General features: G+C 38.9%; 1 protein-coding gene across 7 annotated transcripts in view; it reads left to right on the top strand.

Annotated features, from left to right (window-relative positions):
- pde7a.L (phosphodiesterase 7A L homeolog) overlaps nucleotides 1-25355 on the top strand; it is an 84112-nt gene that overhangs the window by 14787 nt on the left and 43970 nt on the right. For 3 of the 7 annotated variants that reach the window (XM_041566449.1, XM_041566447.1, XM_041566448.1), the window contains exon 2: nucleotides 24364-24447. The exons of the other annotated variants lie outside the window; for them this stretch is intronic. In XM_041566449.1, coding sequence (XP_041422383.1) covers nucleotides 24364-24447 — 84 coding nt within the window. The remainder of the gene's footprint in view (nucleotides 1-24363; nucleotides 24448-25355) is intronic. 7 annotated transcript variants of the gene reach the window in all.

Raw genomic sequence — 25355 nt, 5'->3', positions numbered from 1 at the left:
GCAGAATTCTGCTGGAGCAGCACTATTAACTGATGTTTTTTTCCCATGGCCGTATCCCTTTAAAAAGAGCATTCTGCCATCTCAAATCATTTCAACTGCCCCATTGGTGTGCACTGTTACAGGAGAGTGTTTGGACAAGGCATTGTTTATAGGGTTGTTATTTTTTCTGGGGAAAAAAGTAACAGCCTTCACATATTTTGATTTCTTAATACTGGCAATAAAATACCAATCAGGAGTCATTCCTACTTCCTTATCAGCACAATCATATAAATTAAAACACATGTAAATTTGATTCTTTATGCATAACAACTGATGTAAATGGTCCCCAGCCTCTCGGGTCTTTGCACTGCCCCCTGGCACCACTTAACTGAAGAGGTGTTACTGGCTGGCACAGATGAAGAACAGGACGAGTGGCAAGGTCTTTGCGTATAGTGGCAGTCAAAACAAACCATGCACCAAAAGATGTGGCACTGACATGAGATGGCCGTAACAGCTGGATGTCTATACCTTAGCCCTGTGTTTTTTCTGACTTGGGAGGTTTCTGACTCCGCTCTATATGCCAAAAAGGCTGAACTCTTAATTATTAGTTAAAGGGGTTGTTCACCTTTGAATTAACTTTTAGTATGATGTAGAGAGGGATATTCTGCGACAATTTGCAATTGGTTTTCATATTTTGCTACTTGTTGTTTTTGGGTTATTTAGCTTTTTATTCAGCAGCTCTTCAATTTGCGATTTCAGCAATCTGGTTGCTAGGGTCCAAATAACCCTAGCAAGAATGGACTGATTTGAATAAGAGACTGGAATATGAATAGGAGAGGTCTGAATAGAAAGATGAGTAATAAAAAGTAGCAATGACAATACATGTGTAGCCTTACAGAGCATTTGTTTTTTTAGATGGGGTCAGTGACCCCCATTTGAAAACTGGGAAGCGCCAGAAGAAGAAGAAGGCAAATAATTTAAAAAACGATCAAAAAGAAAATATGAAGGCCAGTTGAAAAGATGCTTCGAAATGGCCATTCTATAACATACTATTAGTGAACTTAAAGGTGAACACCCCTTTAATATGTTAAGTACATGCAATAACCGGCAAGCACACACTCCCTGCTGCTCTACTCTCTGATGCCAGTCTAACTGGTATTGTACCCAGTGGCATTGAAAGATTGAAAGCACTTCTCAGTATACAACTGCCAGGATAGGGATTGGTGGCCTTCTGGTTGCAAATTCAGCAATCCTGCCTTAACACATGCTAACAAAGTATTTTAAATAAAAACAAGTTACAATTTTTTCTAATAGAGACACATGCTATTGCTAGCTTTCTTTGCTTTTTATACAACATGGTGAGTACAGGTATGGGACCTGTTTTCAAGAATGCTTGGGCACTGGGGTTTTCCAGATAAGAATCTTTCTGTAATTTGGATCTTCATACCTTTAAAGGGGTTGTTCACCTTTTAGTATGACGTAGAGAGTGATCTTCTGAGACAATTTGCAATTTTTTTTGAGTTATTTAGCTTTTTATTCAGCAGCTCTTCAATCTACATTGTAACCAATCTGGTAACTAGGGTCCAAATTACCCTAGCAACCATGCATTGATTTGCATAAGCTGAAGGGAGTCAGCGACGACCATTTGAAAGCTGCAAAGAAAAAGGCAAATAATTATAAAACTATAAATAATGAAAACCAATTAAAAAGTTGATTAGAATTAGCCGTTCTATTACATAATAAAAGTTACTTTAAAAGTGAACCAACCCTTTACGTCTACTAGAAAATCATGTAAACATGAAATAAACCCAATAGACTGGTTTTGCTTCCATTAAGGATTAATTATATCTTAGTTTGGCTCAAGTACAAGCTACTGTTTATTACTACAGAGAAAAAGGAAATCATTTTTAAAATGTGGTATTTTTGGATAAAATATTGTCTGCGGGAGATGGCCACTCTGTAATTCGGAGCTTTCTGGATAACGGGTTTCCAGATAATGGATCCCATACCAGTATATGGAGATCATGGTCTCAGAGCACTGTTGCTCTCCCTTTCCAGCCTACACGAGAATGACTAGTTTGCTTGTGCAAGCACAGACAGACCCACTACAGCCACTTTACTGATTGCTGTCAACTTTTGAGATGCTTGTCTGGAAATTATACCCATAACCCTGCATGACAATCTATAGACCTCCCTCCCCCATAGGGGGAGAAGTAGTAGAATGTTGAGAAGGAAAAGAGTTACAAGCAGGCTTTTAGCCTTTGTTTATTTAAACCAAGCAATTATACCTAATTGATGGATTTGTGTGTTGCCCTTCCATTCAAGACATAGTTTGGGACTAATATCCATATATAGTTGTGTTCTGCAGCGCTTTACATTCACATCAGCCCCTGCCCTGTGCAGCTTAAAATTTAAAGGGATTCTGTCATGATTTTTATGATGTACTGTAGATTTTATTTCTAAATTACACTGTTTACACTGCAAAAAAATTTCTACCATATAAAATTTAATTCTTAAACCAGCAAGAGTATTTTTTTTTTTGTTTTAATATTGGTGTGTAGGCATCCATCTCAGGTCATCTTGCTTTCAGAAAGAGCCAGCACTTGGATGGAACTGCTTTCTTGCAGGCTGTTGTTTCTCCTACTCAATGTAACTGAATGGGGTCATAGTGAGACCTGGATTTTACTATTGAGTGCTGTTCTTAGATCTATCAGGCAGCTGTTATGTTTCTGCTATCTGGTTACCTTCCCATTGTTCTGTTGTTAGGCTGCTGGAGGGGGGGCGGAGCGGGGTGATATCACTCCAACTTGCACTACAGCAGTAAAGAGTGATTGAAGTTTATCAGAGCACAAGTCACATGACTGGGGCCAGCTGGGAAACTGACCATATATCTAGCCCCATGTCAGGTTTCAAAATTCAATAAAAAAAAAAAAATAGGTTTGCTCTTTTGAGAATCTGATTTCAGTGCAGAATTCTGCTGGAGCAGCACTATTAGCTGATGTGTTTTGAAAAAAAAACCATGTTTTTGCATGAACGTATCCCTTTAAGTTCCCTATTATATTTCACACGAAACACACAAACTAGGGGGTATATTTATTAAAGAGTAAAGTTAGAGATCGCCACAGTCCGCTAGAGTGAAATTCACCCGGGTAAAAATGTGGGCAAATCTATTTATTAAAATGATGTCCTAAAGCTATGTCTGAAAACCTGGCGGCCATAGAGACTACTTGGGGGTAGGGTTGCCACCTGACCAGCATTTTACCGGCATGGCCGGTAAAAATTATGGTTAATCCCAATGTTATTAATAGGGAAAAAAGAAAAATATATAGGAAGGCCGGTATTTTTTTCCGGAAAATGTGGCAACCCTACTTGGTACTGATTTACCGTGATAAACTGTTATGCCTGTATTTCAGAAGCCAGATTGATTTGCCTACAGTTTACGTGTTTACAAGATCCAACTAATGGAATTTCTATCATGTGCTGCAACTGATGCTCCTTTGTGTGCTGTCGAGTATAATTAGTCACATCTTGAGTGATGTCATTCACAATATAGTTACCGCCGTTTTATGACTTTATGCTAAGGTTAATGTCACAAAGGCATATATTGTACATATTTGACCACACCTACAATTCTTGTGCCTGCAGAGTGTATGGAGTGAAGGATTAATAGGGGGTATGTACAGTAGATTTACCCTGATTGACCCCTTTACTGACATCCTAGCAATATTATTGATTGAGAAAGAATTGTTTGAGTTTTGCCTTGGTGTGCCACAAGAGTCCTCCATAAAACTCTGTAGAATTCATTCCAGGAGTAGAATTCCTTACGGCGATACATTAACAAATTAGCAAAAAAAGGACTAATGGCCCTAATCAGGATTAAGAAAATTGCTAGTTAAAAGGAAGATACAACATTTTTACTTACCTGGATTATCATTTCTTTTCTTGCCTGTTTACTGAACCACACCCTGGCCATTTTCTCTTTCTCACCTTGGAATAAGGTGTACTGTTTCATTGCCAATTGTAAATTGATTATAATGACGCCTTTTAGCAAACCTGCCTTATAATGAACAAGATGTTTCAGGTTTCAAAGCTGTAGGCTCCTTCACCGTGCGACTGTCAAGTGGCTGTTTGAAGCACTTCCAAACCCACTTTCTGGTCTTTGTTGCATAATGTTGCTTTCACCTCCTGATTGAATTAACAGTGCACATTAGGACAGGGAGATTTATAAGTAATTTTTCTTGGATAACTGCATATTTAAAACCCTAAGATCATTCTCTACTCTTTGGGATACATTTAATAAAATTCTCTGCTTTGAGCAACTTTAGATCGTTGAAATGTATTCTGCAAAGGAAGATGATGGAAGATTAAACACACAAGTATTGGTGTGTGGCTCTGTCCAGGAGCAGAATGAATAGATAGTTCAGAAATAAAGAAACTAGAAAAATGGAATCAGGAAGAGGTAAAAATAACAAAATGGTTTCTCACTAACCCAGTCCAAGGGTTACCATTCATTTTTCAATGTGCAAAAAATCCAAGTAAAGCAGTAGCTAATGCGTTTCGTGCCTGTGTGGCCTATCGTTTTTCGTACCTGTGAGGACACTTACCCATATTAGTAAGTGCCCACACAGGCACGAAACGTGTTAGGCCTATGAATGTCCTAATATTTGGTCATTGCAATGCACTGGTAGGCTACAGTTCACAGCAACCTAAACCAACCCCCTTTGATTGAGGTAGTCTGTGAAAAATACAGCCTTCATGAACTAATGCTAGATGGCACTTGCGGGCGCTGATGATGCTAATCCAATTTTTTTTTTGTCAAACTATGCTGTCATTTTTGAATGTTCAATTTAAAGGAACAGTAATGCCAAAAAATTAAAGTGTTTTAATAGTTACAATATAATGTACCGTACTTTTGTCATACACTGGTAAAACTGGTGTGTTTGCTTTAGATAAACTATTATAGTTTCTATAAACAAGCTGCTGTGCAGCTATGTGTCAGGGGGCCTATCATCTTCCAGCGGGAGTAGTCAGGACCAGGGAGGAAGTTTTAGGGGTCCAAGATCGCAGTACAAATAAGTTCAGGCAAAATCGTAGTCAAAGTCCAGGCAGAATAATATCAGAATCAAGGTTTAGGCAGGGTCAAAAGTCCAGAAATCAGGATAATGGGAAATAATAATCACCCAAGAATGTTCCAAACAAACACTACAATCGGGCATTGAACTCGTGACCTGGAAGGGTTTTTATTTAAAATTTTCACGCCAGGCGCATGACGTCATCACGACGGTGTCGGCGCTTTGGCGCTGCCGCTACCCATGTGGTACCTATGGGCGCCACCATTTTGGATGCCCAGTCGACGAGGAAAGACGCGCCGGCCATTGCTTAGCTGGCAGTCCTGAAACTGAGGGCAGCCATTCAAGCACAGGATACACAATGGATCACAGATACATTCTGAAGAATCCTATTGTATACTATAGAGTTTATCTGTTGAGTGTACTGTGCCTTTTGTCCTTTTTCAGCTTTGAATGTCGGCCCCCTTGGCTACACAGCAGCTTGTTTATATAAAACTATTGTAGAGTTTCTGCAGCATAAACACCAGTTGTACGAGTGCAGTGAAATCAGTACATTTCATTACTTTCATGCACTTTCATTTTTTGGTATTACCATACAGAGCATTTAAATCGTCATGGTCCGCAAACTATTCCCAAGGGGAATACAGTATATATTAGGCTGGCCATAGATGTGCAGATTTACCTTCATATCAGACGAACGATTGTTCTGTGTCGTCTCCCGACCTGCCACTAACCATTCAGATCAAATAAAGTAGTAAAAGAACAGATCAGACGATGTTCTGCCCCTGACAGCAATCGTACGAAAGTTATGTCTCCCAAAAGTTGGTGACAGTCTCCCACTGATATCATGGGCTACTCAATCAGCCTATGATTAAGTGCCTTGGAGGGCATAGAGCGTGTAGGGCCAATCGAGATATGGTTCCTTTTATAATGAATCTACAAAAAAATATATTTTTAACTTTGATTTTGGCAGCCCTCGTGGAATTTTTCTGAGTGCCCAAAACCCCTTCATAGGACAAAGAAAGATGCGGTTTGCATCGGAGCTCACCCGGATTAGCTGTGTTTGTCTGGTCGCAGCCTGTGCGAGACTCCGGTTACTTCGTGCCGGCATCCATTGCAGAATTCAACATGCTCTCGCGTATTCGGCGCAGATCCAGGACATCACAAGGACAACAGCGTTAAATGCAAGATTCCAGGCTTTATTTCATCATAGAAACAGGTGAGAGTTTTGGCGGTGGGTGTGCAAGCTGACTTACGCGTTTCTTGCCGGATCCACCGGCACTTACTCAGAGTCACTCAGACTCTGCGCCGAATACGCGAGAGCATGTTGAATTCTGCCCAAAACCCCTTCTTTGCATGCTGCAGGCTTGTTAATAAAACCCATTCATTTTTGGGAAGTGATTTATTTTGTTTTAGCTCATGATACAACTTTAGCATGTTAATCTCAATGTTGGTACATATTTTACTCATTGTGGTGAGTAAAATAGGTTCCTGACCACTTTCCATAAAACTGCCCCTATGTGAGCTGTTATGACAAAATATATAGTGAATAAAGTACCCTCTCTTGTAAAATATAAGGATATCATAAGTTACAGAGGCGTTCTATGACCATATAAAAGCAAGATGTCGAAGGCCGAGTGTTTTTATACAGGTCATGGAACTCCGAGGTAACTTCTAATATCCTAATATTTTGCAATTGGGTACTTTATTTATTATAATACACAAATTTCATTGAGTCATGTGTCAGAAATGACATCACTATGTTCTGATTATAACCAATGACATCACTAAGCACCGTTTATAAGGATGTAATTTACAGGATATTCATGGCTCTTGTGTATTTATGGACAAAACCAGCTCTAATCCCAGAAAGTAAAAAAGATGTCCAATTGAATTTTTTTAGCACGGAAATGTAAAAACTCTGACCATTATATGTGGAACAGCAAAATAAGTTAGACTGCAGCTCACCCGATGGGTAGAGTGATCTGGGTGTGTAAACCCCAGCTCCGTCACTTTCAGGCACAGTTTAAACAATGTAATTTAGTGTAGGTAAAATCTGCTTTTTTCGCACTCCCCAATAATGACGGGTGGTTTGGGTGCCGTGCCCCAAACCCGTAGCTTGAGGTGAGAATACAACCAGAAAAAACAAGCACGCATTCCTGGAGCCAACCGGTGAAGTTAAAATTTAGGTTTATTCCATATTGCTAAAATTACATGTCCGAATGCGTTTCATATTGAACTCTGATTCATGAAATCGACAACTTTTCACTCAATCAAAGAACATTCTATTATAATGTTAATGAGCAAATAAATTAATAGACTTAATAGGACCAGTTAATTAATTACATGATGAATTAGTATCTTCATGAATCAATAATAAAGTGAACCAAAAATAATATTTGGAGAATAAATAGATTCATGAATCTATGAATTTACAACAAAAGGGATTCTTTTCTTCTCTATGAATTAGAATTTAATTAAGTATTTAGTTATAATAAATTTTGATCTAACGCATACATTTCACATATGAACTAAACTTGAATGTTGGCGCACAGTGTAGATTTTACTTACCATTTATCAAACTTTTTGGAAATGTAATTCAATGTGTAACATATTTAAATTTTTGTATATTTTTTGTATAATTATGTTTGTATCTTTATCAGAGACCTTGTTGCAGGTTTTAATATCTAAATTGATCCCAGTTTCCCCCTGCATTAACCATTTCCATTGTAGCTTATGTTCCATATAAACTAAATTGGGATTAAATTGGAAACATAGGGCTAAACCGCAAGAGGATTGATCCTAACGTCATATCCTTTTAACATGTTTATATTCTTGTAACGGTTTGTTTGTGCCTAGGATTACGTATCGGTAGATACGAAACGCGTTAGGACGTGTTATTTTAGCAATATGGAATAAACTTCAATTTTAACTTCACCGGTTGGCTCCAGGAGTGTGTGCTTGTTTTTTCTTCGTGTGTATTATACAGTAAACAAATAATGCACTCTTCCTCTTCAGATGATAATGCAGAGTATTCCTAATACGTTCTCTCCATAAATCTGGTGAATGAGGAGCTCCTAATAACGTCAATGCAAATTACAGCATTACTTGTGCATCCTTAATTCTTTCATTCAAGTACAATAGGAAGAGTATCATAGATACGGCAAATAAAACTCATTGTAGTCCTATTGTTCTTGCCTTTTGTAAGGAGAAGACGCAGGTTGTTAAATTGAGAGGCTTCCCCCCCATCTCTTTTCGTATGTTAATAGTAACACCGATTCAAAATGCTGAATTAAATCAGTGCCTCTGCATCCAGTTAAATTGGTCATGAACAGAAGAAAAGAAGAGTTTGGGCATATTTATAGAAACCATTTAAAACAAATAATTCAAATTTTTAAAATGGTTTTCCTTTTACTCATTAATAATTAAACAGTATTATTTACAGATATGGGATCCATTATCCCGAAACTCGTTATCCAGAAAGTGCCGAATTGCGGATATATAATTAAATAATACAAATTTTACTGATTTTAACTGCTTTCCTTTTTCTCTGTAATAATAAAACTGTAGCTTGTACTTGATCCAAACTAATATATAATTAATCCTTACTTTAAGCAGAACCAGCCTATTGGGTTTATTTAATGTTTACATGATTTTCTAGTAGACTTAAAGTATGAAGATCCAAATTAGGGAATGATCCATTATCCGGAAAACCCCATGTCCTGAGCATTCTGGATAACAGGTTCCATACCTGTACTTGATGGTAACTAAGATGCATGACTCCTTAAAGGAAAACTATACCCCCAAAATGAATACTTAAGCAACAGATAGTTTATATCAAATTGAATGACATTAAAGAATCTTACCAAACTGGAATATATATTTACATAAATATTGCCCTTTTACATCTCTTGCCTTGAACCACCATTTTGTGACTCTATCTGTGCTGCCTCAGAGATCACCTGACCAGAAATACTACAACACTAACTGTAACAGGAAGAAGTGAGGAAGCAAAAGGCAGAACTCTGTCTGTTAATTGGCTCATGTGACCTTACATGTGGTTTGTATGTGTGCACAGTGAATCTTACGATCTCTGGGGGCGGCCCTTATTTTTTAAAATGGCAATTTTCTATTTATGATTACCCAATGGCACATACTACTAAAAAAGTATATTATTATGATAATGGTTCATTTACATGAAGCAGGGTTTTACACATGAGCTGTTTTACTCAGTATCTTTTAATAGAGACCTACATTGTTTGGGGGTATAGTTTTCCTTTAATGTTGACATAACAATCCTACCGGATTTATCCCATATCTGGTAAACCTTGGGTCATAAGCATTCTGGATAATGGATACCAGACTGTATATACGATCATACCTCCCAACTGTCCTGTTTTGAGATAGACAGTCCCGCTTTTGACAGCTCAACCCGCAGTCCTGCTTTTGTACTGGAAAGTTCCAATTTCTCTGTACTGAACAGCCAAAAAAGATACAAAGTTTCTAACTTAATTGGCTCTTGGCAGAGAGCACTGAATAAATACTTAAGATACATTTGTAACAGTTTTGTCCCTTGGGAGAAGTTAGACTCACAGCTTAAAGGGCAATTTACCTTCATTAGTAAAACTATAATAAAACATAAAAACTACAGGAAATGTGTTCAAACTTTAATAACCTGTCAAATTTTGTAAAATGGGCGTGGTAATTAGGGGGTGTGGCCGTAAAAACGGGCATGGTCAAAAAAATTGCCCCCACAGATGCAAATTCTTTTGTCCCTCTTTCCATTTCCACAATGTGGGGAGGTATGATATGGATATACTTCAGATTTCTGCTCTGCACAGAAGACACATAACATGAATTGAGCATATGATAAATAAACAATATCCCTTAAATATCTGATATCCTTGAAACCCTTAGCCTTCTGTTGATATCACTTTTAATACCCCATGTTTATTGCAAAGCTTACGGCTTATTGCATTTGTATGAATATCACATGGATCATGTCAAGGAAAAAATAGTAACTGTGGGATTTTATAACCAGATAAATACTGTTATGTCTAGATATACTAGTTCTCACTGGTTTTTAATGGGTATTAGTGTATGTGTGCTTGATCCTTATCTCTGATGCAAAGCAGCACAATGCATGTCAGATCCTGCACAGTACAGCAGCAAGCATTCATGTGTTTTTTTTTTTTTACTATAAAATATAAAGGAATAGCCTGCTGTGCATATAATTTTCTTTTATGTATGTATCTATAAGAATAAAAGTTGATAGAAAGTTGATGCTTGCATCTGCAATTTTTATAACCATGTGCATTAGAAGGTGGTCTGCGTAGGATGTTGCTGACAACCAGTCTGGCAGCTCCCAATCATATATCATAATGGAAATATTTCATTAGCAATAGGTTGTTTCTTCATACTTTCTGTGCTAAACTAAATATACAATACATTTTTTATTTTTTGTATGGTATAGTTTTTAATCAAATGTTTTGTTTAATTTACCAACTTGTGCAAAGGCTGCATCAGTGCACACCCTTGTGGTTGTCTCTTGACTTGTCCTCTGTTAGGTTCAGGGCACATGCTCCGATTCGGGGAGATTTGTTGCCCGGCGTCTACTCTTTCCGAACTGCCTCCCGCCGGCTAGAATGTAAACTGCCGGTGGGATGGCACTTGGAAGTCGCTTGAAACTTTGGGCTACTTCTGAAAACGAGGCACTCAAGTGCCATCTGGCCGGCGATTTACATTCTAGCCGGCGAGATGGAGTTTGGGGAGATTAGTCCCCCCGAAGGAGAGGAGATTTGTAACCAGACGGCTAATCTCCCCGAATCTGAGCATGTGCGCTGATCCCTTAGGATTGCATTGTTGGCACAAGGGTCAAACCACCTGATTCGCACAATATGGCCCAGAATAAGGTGGCCATTCTAGGCAAAGATTTTTAAATGGGCGGATCTTCAAGTGTATGGCTACCTTTATTCCTAGAGATGTTAATTCCTCACTGTAAGTGCATGCAAACACACCAATGGCTGATTGTTATAACGTGTTCATATATGTATATAATACACAAAAGCCATGAATATCCTGTAAATTATATCCTTATAAATGGTGAGTAGTGATGTCATCAGTTATAAACGGTGAGTAGTGATGTCATTTCTGTCACATGACTCACTAAAATTTGTGTATTATAATAAATAAAGTACCCCCAGTTGTAAAATATGAGGATATTAGAAGTTACCTCGGAGTTCCATGACCTGTATAAAAACACTCGGCCTTCGGCCTCGTGTTTTTATATGGTCATGAAACTCCTCGGTAACAAATAATATCCTTATATTTTACAAGAGGGGGTACTTTATTCACTATTTATAGTACACCAGCCATGAATATCCTGTAAATGATATCCTTATAAATGGTGCTTAGTGATGTCATCGGTTATAATCAGAGTTTAGCGGTATCATTTCTGTCACATGTCTCACCGAAACTTGTGTATTATAATAAATAAAGTACACCCTGTTGCTAAATATGAGGATATTGGAAGTCCCCTCGTAGTTCCATGGTCTGTATAAAAACACTCGGCCTTCGGCCTTCGTGATTTGATATGGTCATGGAACTCCTTGGTAACTTAAAATATACACATTATTATTTGAAGAGGAAGAGTGCCTTCGGCCTCGTGTTTTTATATGGTCATGAAACTCCTCGGTAACTTATAATCTCCTTACATTTTACAAGAGGGGGTACTTTATTCACTATATAATACATAAGAGTCATGAATATCCTGTAAATACCATCCTTATAAACTCTGCTTAGTGATGTCATTGGTTATAATTGGAGTTTAGTGATGTAAATTCTGTCACATGACGCACCGAAACTTGTGCATTATAATAAAGTACCCCCTATTGCAAAATATGAGGATTTTAGAAGTCACCTCGGAGTTCTATGACCTGTATAAAAATGGTACTCCTATGTAACTTAAAATATCCTTATATATAGGGGGTATATATAGGGGGAGTTTTATTCACTATATAACGGATTATATAAATGGTCCTTATTGCTATCACTTTTGTCACGTGACTCTTTGAAACTTGCATGGAATAAAATATAAGGTATACTCTGCTGAAACCTATTGTATGTGTATTACTGGGGTTGCCATCTGACTGGTGTTTCACCGGCCTAACTGAGAAAATGCCAACCGGGGATGGGGGGGGGGCAGTATTATAAACTTACTGGCAAATAATAGAGTCCTGTGCGGGTCCATTTTCTGGGATCTGGACCCGACCCATAACCGCAATTTGTCCCCAGTGATTCACTACCTGACTCGGCCCGCAATGGGTCAACTTACTTACCTTCCAACCAAGATCACACAAAAGCAGAAGTGACTTCATACCTTAAAGATACTGACACCCGAAATTAAACCTTTTTTTTTTTTTACATATATCATAATATTGTGTTTGCATGCGATCTATAATTTTGCCATAAAAATATTTGCAGATGCTTTTACATTACACATCTGATCCTCCATGTTCCTCTATGAGGGGGCTGATATATTTGAGCTTCAGTAGTCCGTTAGCATTAGAAACTCTGACTTGTTGGGAAGGGACAGTCGGTTTGGCAAAACAGTCAGGTTTAAGAACTTCAAGTAAAAATACTTACAAAAGCAGAGCTATCGGTGAAAAATTATCAGCATGGGCTATAGGTAACTTTTAATTAGGGATGCACCGAATCCAGGATTCAGCTTGGGATTCGGCCTTTTTCAGCAGGATTCGGCCGAATCCTTGTTCCTGGCCGAACCGAATCCTAATTTGCATTTGTAAATTAGGGGCAGTTAGGGAAATAACGTGACTTTTCGTCACAAAAGAAGAGGTTTTTTTTTTCCCACTTTTTCCTTTCCTGTCCCTTATTTGCATATGCAAATTCGGATTCGGTTCAGTATTCGGCCAAATCTTTCACCAAGGTTTCGGTGCATCCCTACTTTTGGGGGCACATTTACAAAGCTCGAGTGAAGGATTCGAATTAAAAAAACTTCGAATTTCGAAGTGTTTTTTTGGCTACTTCGACCATCGAATGGGCTACTTCGACCTTCGACTACTACTTCGACTTCGAATCGAACGATTCGAACTAAAAATCGTTCGACTATTCGACCATTCGATAATCGAAGTACTGTCTCTTTAAGAAAAACTTCGACCCCCTAGTTCGGCAGCTAAAAGCTACCGAACTCAATGTTAGCCTATGGGGAAGGTCCCCATAGGCTTGCCTGCGTTTTTTTGATCGAAGGATATTCCTTCGATTGTTGGATTAAAATCCTTCGAATCGTTCGATTCGAAGGATTTAATCGTTTGATCGAACGAATAATCCTTCGATCGGTCGATCGCAGGATTAGCGCTCAATCGTTCGACTTCGATATTCGAAGTCGAACGATTTTAGTTCCTGGTCGAATATCGAGGGTTAATTAACCCTCGATATTCGACCCTTAGTAAATCTGCCCCTTAATGTACATTTAATATTTTGATATATATTTTTTTTAGTGTCAGTATCACTTTGTCTACCAAAAAAATCATGTAAACATTAAAAAACCCAATAGATTTGTTTGCGTCCAAGTTTGGATCAAGTACAAGCTACTGTTTTATTATTACAGAGAAAAAGGAAATCACTTTTAAAAATATGGATTATTTAGATAAAATAAAGTGTATGGGAAATAGCAGGATTCTGGATAACAGATACCATACATGTAGAATAAGCCTAAAGTGGGATGGAAGGGCTTTTCAATTTGAAAAAAATAGAAGCTAGGCAAATCCTCCCTCCATTCAAATAACCCTTGTTTTTATAAGAGAAGTGGGCAATTATTATTATTTTGTCAAGTAAAACAAATTAGTTATTTACAATCAGGGCCGCCATTAGAAATCACGGGGCCCCGTACAACAAAATTTTTGGGGCCCCCTGGGCCCCGCCCACACTGACGACCAAGCTCCGCCCCATATCCCGCCCACATCGCAGTTAAAAGACCACACAGACATCAGCGCTAAAAAAGTAACCCCCCCCCACACAAGTTGTAAAAAGCTATTGATGGTCAGGGCCCCCTTATAAAAAAAATTGGGGCCCCAAAAAAAAAAAATTAAATTTTTTTTTTTTTTTTTTTTTTTTTTTTTAAACATTGGTGGCAGGGGCCCCCTTATAAGTTAAAAAAAACTTGGGGCCCCAACAAAAAAAAATGTAAAAAAACTAAAAAATAAACAAACATTGGCGGCAGGGGCCCCCTTATAAATTAAAAACAAATTGGGGCCCCAAAAAAAAATTTAAAAAAAAAATAATTTTTTTTTGAAAAAAAAAAAAAAAACTGGTGGCAGGGGCCCCCTTACAAGTTAAAAAAATTTGGGGCCACCAAAAAGAAAATTAATTTTTTTTTAAAAAAAAAAAACAAAAAAAAAACAATGGTGGCAAGGGCCCCTTACGAGTTAAAAAAAAAATTGGGGCCCCAAAAAAAAAGTTTTAAAAAAAAGATTGGTGGCAGGGGCCTATAGAATATTAAAATAATACATTGGTGGCCAGGGGATTAAAAAAAAAAAAAACACAAACTGGTGTTCAGTAGAATTGAACTCATGGCTTCAGTACTTCTTTTCACCGCTTCAGGACTTCAATTTCGGCTGTTTTCGTGACTTCGGGTCTTTGCGCTGCTTCAGGGCTTCGGCTGTTTTCGTGACTTCGGGTCTTTTCGGCGCTTCGTGACTTCGGGACTTCGGGTTTTTCCGTGACTTCGGGTCTTTTCGGCGCATCGGCTTCAGCTTTTCGGCACTTCCGCATTCGGCACTCAAGAGGAATGACGTACGGCTCGGGCGCTTGTAAGGGGGGCCCGGATCTTCAAAAAAATGCAGCGCTGCCGGGCCCCCCTTCATGCCCGGGCCCGGTACGCTTGTCCCCCCTGTCCCCCCCTGATGGCGGCCCTGTTTACAATGGAAATAGTAAAGTACTTTTTGTCTACGCTATTTGGGAATCTCTGCTGTCCTTAAATACGCTGGTTAATCCAGCCTTTCACTAACTGGATGGTTCGCTGTCCTTTGGTTCACAGAGTCTGGTTTGCAGGGTGGTAAACTGGTGTATGGAAATCTGACATTTGTCCTAAGATCATTCTGAGGTATTGAGTCTGTACTATTTAACACTCATAGAATTCTGTACCCCCCAGTGCTTTTGGGTTATCATCTTGTAAAATCAAAGAGACTTCGCCAGTTGGTGGATTATAGCACTGAGGCTTTTGTGTGTGGCTTTGCTGATTTTCACTAATGCATCATAAATGTCAACTCCTGGAATACATGTGTTCCAGAACGGAATGGAACTGATAAATCTTAGGAAAGGGTTGGGAAAAATTAAAGAGGTGGTTTACCTTTTTAGTTAACTTTTAGTATGTTATAGAACAGTGCTGTCCAACTTCTGTGGTACCGAGGGCCAAAATTTTACTGGCCTATGTGGTGGAGAGCCGATAATGGAAGTCAGTGTTGGCCACTCCCCCTTTTAAACCACACCCACTGTAAACCACACCCATGTTACCACAAGAACATTTAAGGTCATATCCACATTAACGGTGGTAGCACGCCAAAAAACCAAATGGTTGGTGCTCACTGCAGGGAAATCCCTCATCACTCATATGTGAAGAACTGAAATCCATATGCCTCATCCTCCCCTGTGGATAATACAACAACCCTCCAACACATGATTAAACACCTAAGGGGCCCTTAACAACAATTTCCAAATGCTAACAAACCCCAAGAACAAACTCCTAACAGGCTTACATTTGACAGGTAGCATAGGGCAAGCAGAGAATGGCACACACAAGCAGCACTGGGCAAGCAGAGAATGGCACACCCAAGCAGCACTGGGCAAGCAGAGAATGGCACACACAAGCAGCACTGGGCAATGGCACATGCAAGCAGCACTGGCAATGGCACACACAAGCAGCACTGGCAATGGCACACACAAGCAGCACTGGGCAATGGCACACACAAGCAGCACTGGGCAATGGCACACACAAGCAGCACTGGGCAAGCAGAGAATGGCACACCCAAGCAGCACTGGGCAAGCAGAGAATGGCACACCCAAGCAGCACTGGGCAAGCAGAGAATGGCACACCCAATACCCGCATCCAACCCGGGCCCGCCGCTCCCCTTTATTCATAGACCCGTCCCCGCCCCACAGTGACGTCACAAAAGGGGCGGGGCAGGCAGAAGTCTAAATTCCGGCACTGGAAGCCCGTGCATTTTGTCCAGGGTTCGCCCGACCAGCGGGTCGGCCCGCACATCACTAGTAAACAGTACAGGGCTTTAGGATATAGAGGTGTCACAAGTGTGAGCAATGCAGGGGGATCACAGGTGTGAACAATATAGGGGATTACAGTCTGAATTTGAGGTTTAAACAATGCAGGGGCCAGTTAATCTCTGTAGTGATACCTTTTAAAGTTTACATATGGTAAGCAAACACAGCATGTGGGGGGCCATAGAAAGGGGGGGGGGGGGTCGTGGGCCTGCCTGTTGGACAGCCCTGTTATAGAATGTCCAATTCTAAGCATCATTTCATTTGGCCTTCATTTTTTCTTTATTTTTTCTTTTTGAATTATCTGCCTTCTTCTTCTGACCCAGATTTCAAATGGGGTCACTGACCCCATCTAAAAAACAAATGCTCTGTGAGGCTACACATTTATTTGTATTGCTACTTTTTTATTGCTTCTCTTTCATATTCCAGTCTCTTATTCAAATTAGTGCATTGTTGCTAGGGTAATTTAGGTCAGATTGCTGAAATTGTAAACTGGAGAGCTGCAGAATAAAAAGCTAAATAACTCAAAAATCATAAATAATAAAAAATTAAACCCAATTAAAAACTGTCTCAGAATATCCCTCTCTATATAACCATTAACGTTAATTTTAAAGTCAACAACCCTTTAATGGAATTGTTCTGCCTTTTAGGTTTCTGAATGTGGCCCTTGCGCTGGTGAGCGAAGGCCAGAGTGGTTGGCATTCTGGTAAAATATTTGCTGTACACCTGTAGATTCCCATTTGCTTTTTTTGATCTTTCCGGTGTGTTTATAGATCATTTTTGCCCTCAACGTTTTATGTGAGGTCAGCTAATGTCTGGATTCTTACACCAGAAAGAAAATACAGTTGTCTAGTTTTAAATTCTGCATTCACTATCACATTATTGTGCCATTTCAAGATCCTGTCCTTTGTACCTGGAGGTTGCTGTATCCTCTAAACCAGGGGTCCCCAACCTTTTTCACCCATGAGCTACATTGAATTTTAACAATAGTTGGGGAGCAATACAAGCACAAAATTTTTTCCTGCGAGGGGTCAAATAAGGGCTTTTGGTAGCCCCTATGTGGACTGGTTCAGTACACCTGTTTTTTTTACAACCAAAACTTGCCTCTAAAGCTGGCCATAGATGTTGAGATTTTTAAAAGATCAGATCCTGATCGTGAGACCACGATCTTCTCCGAACAATCGTACGTATTTACCATCAACTAAAAAGACCAATTTGCAAAAGGGAGCTGCCTGCTTGTCCCTGCAAACATAGATAGATTGCACTGGGACTGACAAAGATTTTTTGACCTGGCTGATCAATTTCCTGACAGATGTCGGCCGAAAAATCGTAAGATGTACGATTGTTCGAATCCCACTAACCGCACGATAATTTCGAAGGATCAGTCGGGCTTCTCTAAAATCGGTCGTTCGGCAAGAAGAATCGTCGCGTCTATGGGGAGCTTAAGCCTGGAATTCAAATATAAGCACCTGCTTTGAGGCCACTGAGAGCAACATCCAAGGGGTTGGGGGGCAACATGTTGCTCACCAGCCACTGGTAGGGGATCACTGCTCTAAACACTGGCCACCGAGCTTAACTCTATTTATCTACATAAAGGGTGTGCAAGTGTTTTTTATTATAACCAAGTAATGGAGGCAGCAGTGCCTAATCAAACACTGCATATAAGACTACAGTGTTTGCCCTGTACTGGTGGAAGAGCAATACACTTACTCCCCGTGTTTACTTTGATAATTTAACTGTGTGTTCTCTCTGCTGAAAGGGGTTTCCAGTTTCATTACTTCTAGGACTTAATTACTTCCAGGGCTTTTCAACATATGAAAAGTTCCCAAGGAAATATAAAAGACGTGACGCAAACATACATGGCTTAAAGGGACAGTAAGTATTACATTCGATTGCAATGCAGGCTTGTAACGCTATTACACATTCTGCTCTGCAACCTAACCATTTTCATGTTCAATATATATAATCAAATGCAAACCAAGCACATTGGCTAGTTCATAAACAATTGTTCACCTTCAAACAACTAGTTGGTTTCAGATAGATCACCAGAAATGACAACTTTTTCCAATGACTTTCTATTTTCTATGTGTGACTGTTTTTCTAATATTGAAGTGTAAAGTGTCATTTTTCACCTTCTAAAGCAGCTCTTGGGAGGGGGTCGCCGACCCCCTAAACTGTTCTAAATTGATAAATTTATTTGATACATTTCTTATCTTTGTCCCTGCTGAGGAGAATCCATGAGTTTCATTACAGCTGTTAGAATTGATACAAAAGTTGCTAATACTCCTGCTAATACTTCTGCTGAGAAATGTATCAATTAAATGTTGCAAAATTGTAACAGTTTAAAGTCTGCACCTGAATTACTGAGATGCCAGACTCAAACACCAGAGACAGGAACTTTAAACATTAAACTCAGATTTTGGAAAAACAGTAAAAAATAAATAATGGAAAGTAATTGAAAAAAGTCCTTTTTTTGGGGAACAAACTGAAAACAACTGAACTGAAAACAAAGGAGAATGAAGTGCAATATACCTATAAAGACTTTGGCTTCTATGGTCATTGTTGAGAATGCAATACTTTTTGTTCTCTGCGCCATTATCTCTTGTGGAGAATTGCTCAATCAAATATTGTAAAACCCCATGTAGTGAAATGACAGGGACATTGTTTCATTCAAATAGTCAATAGTTTCATTAGCAATGTTTTCTTTTTTATTTTTATCCGGTTGTCTTTTACATCTGAAATGTACACAAACATTTTTATAGACATAAAATTAGCGCGTATATTTATAGCTCATCTAAAAACACATTGTAGTAAAATTTAAATGTATAGGAAAAAGTCATGGTAACTATGGTTAAATCATGCCAGAAAACACTTTCACAGTGAACTTTTTTTTTTTGCATATATGGACGTATCTTTTTGTAATGTCACTATTCACAAAACAAAAAAAAAGCCGCAAAGTGATTTCTTAATTTATATATACAGTCATATGAAAAAGTTTGGGAACCCCTCTCAGCCTGCATAATAATTTACTTCACTTTCAACAAAAAAGATAACAGTGGTATGTCTTTCATTTCCCATTAACATCGGAGTACTGGGGTGTTTTCTGAACAAAGATTTTTAGTGAAGCAGTATTTAGTTATGAGATAAAATCAAATGTGGAAAACTGGCTGTGCAAAAAATGTTGGTACCCTTGTAATTTTGCTAATTTGAATGCATGTAACTGCTCAATTTTGATTACTGGCAACACTAAATTGGTTGGATTAGCTCGTTAAGCCTTGAACTTCATAGGCAGCTGTGCCCAATCATGAGAAAGGGTATTTAAGGTGGCCTATGTTGCCCCACTGGTGTATCACATGAGTTGGTGTTGGTTTTATGTCTGTGATGGTTCATCCTTGTGCGCAATTTTTGTCCTGTTTCACCAATGTATATGCCTCCTGTAGAGCCCCTTGTACATGTAATCATGAATACCACATTGGATGAAGCAGACATTTGATCTCTATCTGTAACTTCCTAATTTATTGCTCATGAATACTTTTCACTGATCTAACAGAATATATGCTGTGTCTTTCTAGCTTTCATAGTGCTCCGAAAGCTTGTAATGTATTTTTATTGTTAGCCAATACTGTTAATCCAAAAAACTTCTGCTAAAATACTACTGTTTCCATAAGGCATGTTATATATTAAAAGGAAGTTGCTACTTTTAAAGCTCAGCCGATGATAAACAAAACTCCAAAGAAAAATGAGGGGTTCCCAAACTTTTTCATATGACTGTATTTATAGCTATATTTTAGTATGCTGCCGTTAAAGGGGTTGTTCACCTTCCAAACACTTTTTTTTGTTCAGTTGTTTTCAGATTGTTACCCAGAAATAGATTTTTTTCAGTTGCTTTCCTTTATTTATTTTTTACTGTTTTTCCAAAATCTAAGTGTAAAGGTGAATGTTTGTGTCTGTGGTGTTTGAGTCTGGCAGCTCAGTAATTCAGATGCAGATGCTAAACTGTTAAAATTTTGCAACATTGAGTTGATCCATTTCTCAGCAGCATCTCTGGAATATTAGCAACTATTGTATCAAGTCTAACAGCTGCCTGTAATGAAACCCAGAGATTCTGCTCAGCAGGGACAAATATAAGAAATGTATCAACTAAATGTATCAATTTAGAACAGTTTACAGGGTCGGCGACCCTCCCCTCCTAGAGCTGCTTAAGAAGGTGAAAAATTACACTTTACACTTCAATATTGCAGTGACATAGATCACCAGAAACAATTACAGAATTACTTTCTATTTTCTATCTGAAACCAACAAGTTGTTTGAAGGTGAACAACCATGACTGGCTCGTGGAATTGGCACCCTTTGGCTTAAACATGTTACAAAACAAAATCACTCACAATTCTTCTTTTTGATGATCAGACGGGAAGCTGGGATTTCTAATTTGAAATCTGTCAAATGTTGCAAAACGTTGAAGTAGTTTAGCACTGCATGTGGAACCTCCAAACAACCATATTATGTGTGATCTCTGCAGCTGTGCTTTCTGCCTCACTACTGGGACCAGTAGCAACTTAAAGGAGAAGGAAAGCTACGGAGGCATTTTATTGCCAATAGATTAGCGACAATAGTGCAAGCTAGAATGCTATATTTATTCTGTAGAATGTTTTACCATACCTGAGTAAATAGCTCTAGAAACTCTCTGTTTGTTAAGGATAGGAGCTGCAGTATCAACATGGTGTGACATCACTTCCTGCCTGAGTCTCTCCCTGCTCTGGGCTCAGATTACAGAAGAGAAGGGTGGGGAAGAGGAGCAAACTGAGCATGCTCTTGCCCAGGGCAATGAGGTTTAAGCTGAAGGCAGGAAGTCTGATGCAGAAGCCCATGTGTACACAATAGAAGGAAAGAAATGCAGTGTTTCTTTTGACAGGGGACTCAGAGCAGCATTACTTTGAGGGTTTACTGGTATATTTAGATGGACCTTTCTGATAAGGCTTACTTAGTTTTAACCTTTCCTTCTCCTTTAATATTCCTTCACAGAAGTCTTTATAGCATTGCTGTTTTTGTTCTCCTCTGTGGAACAAACTGTGGATAACTGTACTGGATCCTAAGTAGTTAGGTTTTTATTGAAATATCACTTCCTAGAGGGTGACGATTTAAAGGTAAACATTGCACTACCAAATATATTTTAACTGGCAATCTAGCCAGAATCAGAAGCTTGGTTAAATTATTGAAGCTAAATTTGAGACTCCTAAAATGTTGAAATACTGCATCTTGCATTTATATACTAGTTACATAAGGTGCCCTATTTGGTCAGATTGACCATTTGAAGAGAACTGTGCTGTTTTCCAGTAAATAGAGGTTTTTGGTTAGTTTACTTTCCATTTGCAGTAGTCCCTAAGTTATTAACATAATGGTTTGTTTCTTGTATGTTACTGGAAACCCCTTCTTTCAGTTCACAATGTACTGCTGCTTTTTCTTTGCACTCTGGGAGTCATTTACAGCGGCAGTAGTGCATAAATCCTAGATACTGTCTGCAGCAATTCTTATTTAACCTTTCCAAGCCCATGGATACGGTTTGACTTAACAACCTTACTTTGGGCAGGGCGACAATAATAGATAAGGGAGCCCTAAGCATTTGAATGGTTAGACCCTAATTTGAGTGGAAATGTGTGTCCAATTGGTGACCCTTCGCTTTTATTGACTCAGCCTTTGGTCTGGGATTCAAAATGCTTTTGGGTAGTTATGTGTACTTAATTGTCTGGAGCATGTAGCTCCAGGGCAGGTGTGGGTTGTGCAGCCAGAAGATGAGGTACAAATACTTTTGGGGTTCCACATTTTCCAGAAGAGCTCTGGGAGCAGCAGCACTTGTATCATCAGCACAGCACATTATTTACTGCGTTTGTGGTGCCAGTTCATGGCAGCTGAGTCACCTGATGTGGAAAACCAATGGCATTCTTGAGTTTTAAATTAGGAGCTGGAAATTATTGTATCAATAAGTTTTTGAATATGCATAAATAAAATATGTTTGTTACAGATCAAGAATTCATTACTGGTCGTAAGCCATGCTGCCCCCTGGTGGCTTCTTTAAGTTCTATTTTAGGGGTCCCCAACATTTTTATACAGATGAGCAACATTCAGATAAAAAAATAAAAAATAAAAAAAGGGGAGCAATGCAAGCATGAAAAATGTGCCTGGGTGGTTCATAAAGTGCTGTGATTGGCCATTTGGTAGCCCTTATGTGGACTGTCAGCATACAGGAGGCTCTGCTTGGCAGTACCCCTGGTTTTTATGCAACACAACTTGCCTCCAAGCCAGGAATTTAAAAACAAGCACCTGTTTTGAGGCCACAGGGAGCAACAGCCATGGGGTTGTTTAGCAGTACGTTGCTCATGCGCTACTGTTTGAGGATCACTCTTTTTGGTAAATGTTACATTAAGATTGTATGGGGCAGATTTATCAAGGGTCGAATCGAAAATTGAAATGTTCCGAGTTTTTTTTATAGTCAAAACTGTCAAATTTGACTAGGGATTTGATTAGAGTTTTTCAAAAAATTTGATTTGAGATTTTCCATACTCTGGCCCTTTAAGATCTTGAAATTGACTCTTCACCACCTAATACCTGCAGAATTGCTGTTTAAGTCAATCAATTTCAGAGATCAATTTGGAGTCATTTGCAGCCCTCCTGCAGTTTTTAAAATCGGAGTCAAATTCGATTCAAGTTTTTGGGTCGATCCTGTTCCACCTGAGTTCAAAAATGTAGATTTTAGATTTAGATTGCTAGAATTTCGGGTTCATGGAAGTTTATTGTAGTTTTAAAAAAACTTGCATGAATTCGAATTTCAACCCTTGATAAATGTGCCGCAAAATGTTTTCATCTTGCCCATCCCCATGTATTAACAACAAGATCACATGCTGATAGATAATGCTTTAAGGTCAGTACTATTTTGTATTCATCTTTCTACTTTTATTCTAAGAGTCCGTCATTCAGGCTCCTGGCAGCTGCTAGGGACATTAATTATGACCAATATAGTTTACTATCAAACTAAAGAACAATAAAAACTAGTTGCTTTTGATAACTAGCTACAAGGCTCCTTTGTCTGCTGCCCAAGGAGCGCTGACCTGACAATCACCTGGGATTATCTCTCATTCTGTATTAATCATCACCTGTGTCAGTCTTCTCTATCCAGAGGATGGGGGGGGGCATGCCTCATTGTAGGCTCAGTGTTGGACTGGCCCACCGGGAGTTTTCCTGGTATCCCGGTGGGCCAAGGTGTCAGTGGGCCCTCATGCTGCTTAACTTTCTGCCTGTTTCATAGCCATTCCCTATTTCTATGAGAACAAAGAGGCTAAATAGATGGAGTAATTGATTGTAGTATGTAAAGAAAACAAACTATAGGAGAATAGAGGTTGATCGAGGAGATGAAGAATAAAACTGAGAGTGGCTCCTGGTCTAAGGTTTTATGGTGGGCCCCTGGTCTAAGGTTTTTGGGTGGGCCCCTGGTGTCCCAATCCGACACTGTGTTGGCTCATTCACCAGCAACCCCACCGTGGCTACTGAAATCATGAGCAAGCCACAATTAAACTGCTGAATGTAGTCTCTGTGACTTAGTTTGAACATGACCTCCTGAAAAATTGGGACAGGCAAAGTAAGATTGTGAGTGTTTGTCAGGGTTTCATTTATTAAAGTGGAACTGTAATCCAGACATAAAAAGCTGTATAGTAAAAGTCCTTTCCAAATTAGACATGAAACCCAAATTCTTTTTTTCATTAAAACATCCATACTTGTTATAAAAACCAGTTATGCATTTAAAGATTTCAGCTGTCAATCATATATTGCCTGCCCCTCCTCTATGCCTTAGGCGTAGAGGCGGGGCAGTTAATTACTTTCCATTCTGCATTTTGTACAGGTTACTGCACTCCCCACATTGCCCCTCCCCGTTCACTGTATATAATTGTGTAGCCAATGCAAAGACATGGACATCGGGTCCCCGATTCTGGTGCATAAACAAGATTTTGAGGTGTTGCAATGCTTGTCTTAACAGTATCCACAAAATGGCTGCTGCCTGCTTGCTGTGATGGTGAATTCCAAGGCTGACTGCAACCAAGATTTAAATAATTTATATAGTGTAAGTAAAGTTTATTTTGCTTAACTAGCACAATAAATAACAATTTGGAATTATGTCTTAGGGTGACAGGTCCCCCCCCCTTTAATGTCCCTTTAAAGGAAAACTTAACCCCCAAAAGGAATATTTAAGCAACAGTTTATATCATATTAAGTGACATAATAAAGAATCTTACCAAACTGATTTATATATATATATATATATATATATATATAAGTAAATATTGCCCTTTTACATTTCTTGCCTTGAACTATCATTTCGTGATGGTCTGTGTGCTGCCTCAGAGATCACCTGACCAGAAATACTACAACTCTAACTGTAACAGGAAGAAGTGTGGAAGCAAAAGACACAACTCTGTCTGTTAATTGGCTCATCTGACATAACATGTATGGTTTGTTTGTGTGCACCGTGAATCCTACAATCCCAGGGGGCGGCCCTTATTTTTTAAAATGGCGATTTTCTATTTATGATTACCCAATGGCACATACTACTAGAAAAGTATATTACTATTAAAATGGTTTATTTACATGAAGCAGGGTTTTACACATGAGATATTTTATGCAATATCTTTTTATAGAGTCCTACATTGTTCGGGGGTATAGTATTCTTTTAAGTAGACTAGGAAAAAAAAAAGAACTTGGCCTGAGGCACGTTCCAGACAGGGCAGACTTGGGAAACACGATGTGCCTAAAGTGCTCCACTGTCTCTTTAAGATACTTGGTTTGTATACCATTCACTGCAATGGAGCTATTTCTGTCCATTGGATTCCAAAATTATAAGCACTGATGTCAATGCAGATGAGCTTGGCCTAATTTGGTCAAGAGATCTCCACGCAGAGTTAAATCTTCTGCACATGATAAAGACTGATGCCAAGACTGACAGGTGTCCTTGTGGGAGGGAGGGAATCCCAG

Source organism: Xenopus laevis, chromosome 6L (assembly GCF_017654675.1).
Source record: "Xenopus laevis strain J_2021 chromosome 6L, Xenopus_laevis_v10.1, whole genome shotgun sequence".
Lineage (NCBI taxonomy): Eukaryota > Metazoa > Chordata > Amphibia > Anura > Pipidae > Xenopus > Xenopus laevis.
The sequence above is the reverse complement of the archived record's forward strand: the minus strand, read 5'-3'. Positions and strand labels throughout refer to the sequence as shown.